This window comes from Amphimedon queenslandica, unplaced genomic scaffold (genome assembly GCF_000090795.2).
Source record: "Amphimedon queenslandica unplaced genomic scaffold, v1.1 AMPQUscaffold_13390, whole genome shotgun sequence".
Classification (NCBI taxonomy): domain Eukaryota; kingdom Metazoa; phylum Porifera; class Demospongiae; order Haplosclerida; family Niphatidae; genus Amphimedon; species Amphimedon queenslandica.
The window spans coordinates 77,443-83,964 of record NW_003546374.1 but is presented as its reverse complement, the minus strand read 5'-3'; the positions used below and the strand labels follow the sequence as shown (position 1 = coordinate 83,964).

Here is a 6,522-nt window from a genome sequence, read left to right as displayed (position 1 = left end):
CATGTGTTTTCCATTGCAGTGTTGCGTTGTATCTGTGGAGTGAAGCTCAATAACATCACGAATGTGCAGAGGTTCAGAGGTTCATGCAGAAGTGGCTAGCTCATGTTGTTACGGGGTTGGTTGTATCTGTGGTTTAATTCTAGCTTAAACTGAAATCTGTTAAGTCTACTGTCACCATATTTCAGTCTTATTGAAGTTCTATTGTGAGGCATTTACGTCATTACCTGATTTCATGATGATAATTGCATTTAAGAAACCATCCAGACACATTTCGTGGATTTTTTTAAGTTGTTACATATTCAGAAGTGTGGGGTCAGGCTGCATTAATACATGTAGTAACTTGAGGATAGAAGGATTAAATGACATTGAGACTGAAGCAAATGAACTTGTGTGAAGAGCTCAGTGCTTGCTGACAGAATTCAATGCTGTAGGAGAAAGCCCCCTTCCATATGGCACGCCGTTTGTAAAAAAATTATGGATGCTTGTTATGTCACATCCTAAGCTTACTATGTCATGTTGCATCTTACAATGTCACATCCTAGCGTACAATGTCACATCTGGAACTAATGGTCACGACCTTGTCATGTGATTTAACACGTGATTAATACAATGTCACATTGTAAGTGATCTTGACATCACGTGAGTGTCACGTGATTGTTAGCACCAAGTGTCAGTAAATAATGGAGGTTTTGTTAGAGTATGGATCTTCAAAGAGAGAGTTTAAGCTGTCAAAGGATGAAGATGTATTTCAAGCATTAGAAGTGGCCTTTCAACAATTCGAGCCTGGTTTATCTTTTGGTATTTCACAACAGCGAGATGTAAAACCAACTCACTTTTTGCAGCGGTATTTGGAGAAGTGGCGTGACTATATTGATGTGTCTCATAAGGGGGAAATAAGTAATGGGGACAAAATTCGAGCTGTTGTAAGGACTGAAAAAGATGAAAAAAATGAAAAGGTTTGTGGTGCTCTCTTTTTATGTGATCCCGTTTGTGCCTATAGTTTTATTATGAAGGTGTGATGCCTTGCCTCTTATTCTCTAAATCCATACTATATTTTTCATTGTGTTAGAATGTTTCACAAGTTCTTAAAAGAGGATCAGGTGCTTGCGTAGGGATTAAAAAACCAACAGAGTCTGATTCAAAAGTACTTCGTTCACTCTTCCCTGTTTTGTCAGCTTCACGCTCTTTCCAGATGAAAAGGAAGTTCAATCCCCTTGATGATTGTGTTGTCTCCAAACAAAAACAGAAGAAGAAAGCCACACGGATTAAACCTCGCAATGTGATGGTTGTTTTGATGACTGAGGGCGACACTTCTGTTCCACGAGGTAATAAACGGAAATCTATGGCACAGAATGGATTCATTAAGCAGTGTGAGCTTTTACGTGATATGTCACGTGTTGAAGTTGAAAATAAGCTCATTAAATTGTTCTCAGAAAAAATATCGACAAAGAATGCTGGTGTTAAATTTTTGATACCAGATCCGAAGCTTCACATCGTAAGGGAGACAGGAGATAAGGAATTAGATGGAAATGACACCATTGAACTCGCAGGGCAGGGTAGTTTGTATATTAGAATAGAGGTAAATATAATATAAATTAGAGTTTGATGAAGTAGATTAATTGACTAGAATCGTTCAAAAGATGAGAACAGGGAAGTAATGAAGCCTGATGATGTCGATGATGATGACAGTGATCTACCCAAAGTGAAGTGGAAGAAGATAGAAAATGAGGTAAGTAGATACAATAATATTTGATTGGTGATCTCTTGTTATGTTGTAACAGGAAGATGAGACAGATAAAGTTGTGGACCTAACTTCTGAGGATGACACAGAACTGACACAAGAGGTTAATTAGTTAAATATTGATTAATTTAGAATGTTTTGTTACTGTAGAGTCTTGAAGATTGGCGGAAGCTTCGAAGAGAGCAAGAACTACAATATGAAGAATCCCTTCGGGTTGATCAGCAGAAAGTAAGTTATCTTACCTACACGTATGGTATTACTGAGATAATGTCTATAATAATTAGGCACAACAACAAGCTAATGACAGTGATAAAGTAAAGGTCAGTAACTGGGAGTATAGTGACTACATGCATAACAGTAGTATCAGGTGCTTATTCCATTAATTAATTTGTATATCTGTTTAGAGAAGAGAAGAGGAAAAGACCAAGCTTCAGTTGTATTTTTCAGAGCGAACGCTTCCTCATGTAGCAGTCAAGTTAGCAGTGAAGTTGCAGGACGGCACCAAAATTCATGGATCCTTTTCTGCTGATGATTCGATGAAGGTCTGTGATGTATACAGCATTATTCCAGTAACAATTCCACATATACCCTATTTACAAATAAGTTCCTTTACTTTAATGTAGCACATTTCTTTTTTTTTGTTGCAGTTGGTATACCAGTATGTTTATGCTCACACAGAAGTCAAAACTTCCTTTAAATTATGCACTGGAGCAGTTCCAATGGAGGTATTGCAGCCTGATGAGAAGTCTTTAGCTCAGTATGATTTGAGAGCGTCATCACTACTACTATTAGAAGAAACTCCCTCTAATGATGATGACAAATGGATTGATGAATTAGTAAGGACATTCATATATTTTTTATTGTTTACTTGCTTCCTTTTTCCATTAGACTCATTGTAAAGAAGCTGAAATTATTCAGGAAGTCAAGGGCAACATTTCATGTACTGATATACTAATGAAAGGTACTCTATTACCATGTTTAAGAACCATATACAGCTTGTCACCTCCCACAATCCAGATTGTTCTCCCCCTATTTGGCAGCCCCACTTGGGTTATTACATGTATGCCATAATGGTTACATTACTTAGTGTACATGTTACATTTAAAAGAAACTAATAAAAACATTTATATTAAGTTTTGTTTCTTTCATGATTCACACATATATAGAAGAGAACACCAGGAAAGAATTTGTGAAGACATTTCGTACTCCTTCGAAGGAACTTTACACTGTTGCCCGGTCTTCACTGTTTGATGATGTAATCTCTCTATACAAAGAGTATCCTGGTATAACGAATGAATGTCCTTTAGAAATGAAATTGAAAGATGAATTAGCTGTTGATTTAGGTGGCGTGTCTAAAGACATTGTTTCAGGATTTTGGCAAGAGGCGTATGAACGATTATTTGATGGTAGTATCTCATTTGTTCCTGCTGTTCGTCCACACGTTGAGTTTTCATTATTTGAAGTTCTCGGTAAAATTTTATCTCATGGATACTTCTGTACTGGGTTTCTGCCGACACAAATATCTTTTCCTACTTTGGCTGCTATGATTTTGGGTTGTCAAGTACAAATAAGCCCATCTATTCTACTTGAATCTCTTTTCGATTATGTTAGTGATGTGGATCGTTCTGTGTTGTCAACAGCTCTTCAATTTTCAAAAGATAATCCAAATCTAAAGTTTCCATCTCAAATTTTGGACTCATTGTTGAATGTATTTAGTCATTTTCAGTGCAGAAGAGTACCTGATCCATTATCACTCCGTCTCACTTTAGTTGATATAGCTCGTTTTGTTTTTCTTACTAACCCAATGTCTGCTATTAATGCAGTCAATTTAGCTATTCCTCAATCACATGTTCCTTTTTGGAAATCTAAGTCAATATCTGATTTGTACAAGCTGTACCTGGCACTTACTGCTACACCTTTCAAAGTTCTGAGCTTACTAGCAGAGCCTAAGTTCTTAAATGCCTCTCAAGAGACTGTTTTTGGCTACTTACAGCAATTCATTGGAAACATGACACGGGACCAAGTTAAGATGTTCTTACGTTTTGTGACGGGCAGTTCGGTATGCAGTACTAAAGAAATTGAAGTTCAGTTCAACTCATTGTCTGGTGTTGCTCGGAGACCCATTACTCACACTTGCAGTAATATATTGGAACTGTCTATGACTTACCATTCTTATTCGGAATTTGCCAAAGAATTTCGATTGGTGATGTCTGATGAAACTTACTCTTGGATCATGGATGGATTGTAATTATGCAGTTAGGCTCATAAGATAAAACGTATCATTATAATCACTGTATTATATAATCACTGTATATAATCACTAAATTTCTCTTGATTTTGGTACATTACAATAAAAATTATTATTTCAAATCAATGACTTGTCAAAAAACGAACAACTGCACAGTATTTATCAATACCATAATCATTGTCATCAGCTATCATATCAATATTTTGACAAAGTTCCTGGTAAACTTCTTCTGATATATTTAGCCTTGTTTCAGGTATTTCATTTTCAACACGACTGTCCTACAGTGCATATAAAACAAGACCAATTGAATATATGTAATATATGCATGTAAGCCTGCTAAAACAAAGATTAACTAGAAGCTATAAAACATGCTTATTATTACAAGAGCTATATAGTTACTGTACTAGTACTTAAAAGTGTAACTCTAGTAAACCAAAATATAATACAAAATTATTCATACTACACAAAATATACAAACAATAATGTGTAATACCTCTGATTCATCATCTTGTGGTAATACATTAGTATCAACACCATATTCCTCACCAACTGTCTGAAATAAATCCATTGCTTCCAAACCAGAATGCTGCAACCGCAAAGCTCCAGCATGAAAAAGCTGCAAAGGAGATTTATTATTCTCAGTTCTAATGCCATGCATATTCCATCCATCCTTAAAAGCTTCAAGTGATTTGTTAATTCTTGGAAGATACACAAAATGCAAAGCAAAAAGATGAACTTCATTGGCAGGATCCAGTAATCTCCTTTGCTCCAAATAGTAGAATAATCGATAATATAGCTGCGTGACACAACGATGTAGATCTCGCCAAAGACGTTCTATACGCTGGTTATGTACAGAACTTCCAGTGATTATACTTCCTCTTCCGTGACCTCTATTTTGGAGCATAAACTGAGCTACAAGCATGTTTTCTCGACCTTGATCTGTTCTGACACGTGATGGTACACCAAACCTGCTAACAGCATCAAGGAAACTGTGTAAAACAGTAGAAGCACGATTGTTTGTAGAACATTTAAGAAACACAACAAGGCGACTGTAACCATCGATTCCACAGTGAGTGACAAAACGCCACCTTATCAATTTGTGGTGGCCATCTATAATCAATAATAGTACATATTAATGTAATGTATAGTGATAGAACAAATTAATATTTAAATATTAATGAAATAATTAGGCACCACCCTTTCAATGGTGATGTATTCTCTTTGTATGTGAGAGCATGGTAAGAGGAAGCTTATTAACATTTTGCATTCGTGTATTAGACTTCAGTTTTACATAACTTAGTAGGACCATCATGTGGTAATTAAATTTTCAGTAATCATCCTTTTAAAATTTTCATTATAGCATAAGTATTTCATTATTCATCCCAGCACTAATTTAATGAAAATAATAAAACAGGGCTTACCAATATGCCATAATGAATTTGGTCCTGGTACAGAATATGGACGACGTGCAGTGATGCTGAATCCCCAGCGTAGAGTTACATTTAAAGGATCTGTTCTTCTTAAAATTGAACGAACTCTTTCTCTTGATACATAAATACCTACAGCTCTGAGATGGCCCATTATCAATGTTTCACCAGAATATGGATTATCATGACGTAACTGCTGCAAAACTTCATTTAATTCCTGATTACTTATCTGATGCACATCCAAACCATCGTCGTCTAACATTCCAAACTCACTTCTACGCCTGTATATTGTCATACGTGAAATACCAACTAAGTCTGCAATCTCTGTCCATGAAAAATTTAATTGCCGAAGATACTCCAGTTGACTCCTGTGAATATTAAACGATAGTCGACCTTGTAAACCACTGTACAAGGGCCCTGCTTGGTATTGTGTAGATATGTTGCTCTTCTCTAAATATTCATCCCAATATGACAGTAGCCATAAAATGCAATATTGCAGTGTATTTATTAGCTCTAAGTATCTCCTCACTACTTCTTCTACCTCAAGTTCTGTTTCTGGTTCAATTAGTGCGGTTTCGAGGACTTCTTGAATTTTCTTGACGTTTTAGAGACCAAGTTCCAGCTTCTGCGCTACATAATCTACAAACCGTTCATTGGCCGTTCCAATTTGAGACTGGCATGAATCAAAAACATTTTCCAGTTCTTGAAAAAAAGCTGTCCATCCAAAACTCTCCATTGTTACTTCTGGTACACACACACGTACATCCCTACTAGATCACGTGATCATAACCATGTGACATTGTAAGAGCAATAATAATCACGTGACAAATCACATGACAAGGTCTTGACCATTAGTTCCAGATGTGACATTGTACGCTAGGATGTGACATTGTAAGATGCACTGTGACATAGTAAGCTTAGGATGTGACATAACAAGCATCCACAATTTTGTTACAAACGGCGTGCCATACTTCCACCAGTGGTAGAATCTGGTAAAGCTTGTCGTCCAATGTTTATTATTGCTAAAAACCAGTTGGTTTATTTAGTGGAGAATCATTGCACGGTTCCCCAAATGGCTGGTATAATGGTTGTATTGTTGAGCTCAT

At 36.3% G+C, this 6,522-nt stretch overlaps 2 protein-coding genes across 2 annotated transcripts; one reads left to right on the top strand and one right to left on the bottom strand.

Annotated features, from left to right (window-relative positions):
• The first annotated feature begins 505 nt into the window (after positions 1-505).
• Positions 506-4,115, top strand: LOC109582321 (uncharacterized). The gene is made up of 10 exons (XM_019996988.1): positions 506-956; positions 1,070-1,579; positions 1,628-1,729; positions 1,782-1,844; positions 1,892-1,969; positions 2,026-2,061; positions 2,146-2,283; positions 2,389-2,577; positions 2,630-2,702; positions 2,908-4,115. The coding sequence occupies exons 1-10, from the start codon at positions 681-683 to the stop codon at positions 3,987-3,989; spliced, it is 2,547 nt and encodes an 848-aa protein (XP_019852547.1). The 5' UTR covers positions 506-680; the 3' UTR covers positions 3,990-4,115.
• LOC109582322 (uncharacterized) lies at positions 4,056-6,207 on the bottom strand. Its single transcript, XM_019996990.1, has 3 exons — positions 5,411-6,207; positions 4,483-5,099; positions 4,056-4,267 (listed from the first exon to the last, which is right to left on the bottom strand). The coding sequence occupies exons 1-3, from the start codon at positions 5,709-5,711 to the stop codon at positions 4,112-4,114; spliced, it is 1,074 nt and encodes a 357-aa protein (XP_019852549.1). The 5' UTR covers positions 5,712-6,207; the 3' UTR covers positions 4,056-4,111.
• Positions 6,208-6,522: the final 315 nt, after the last annotated feature.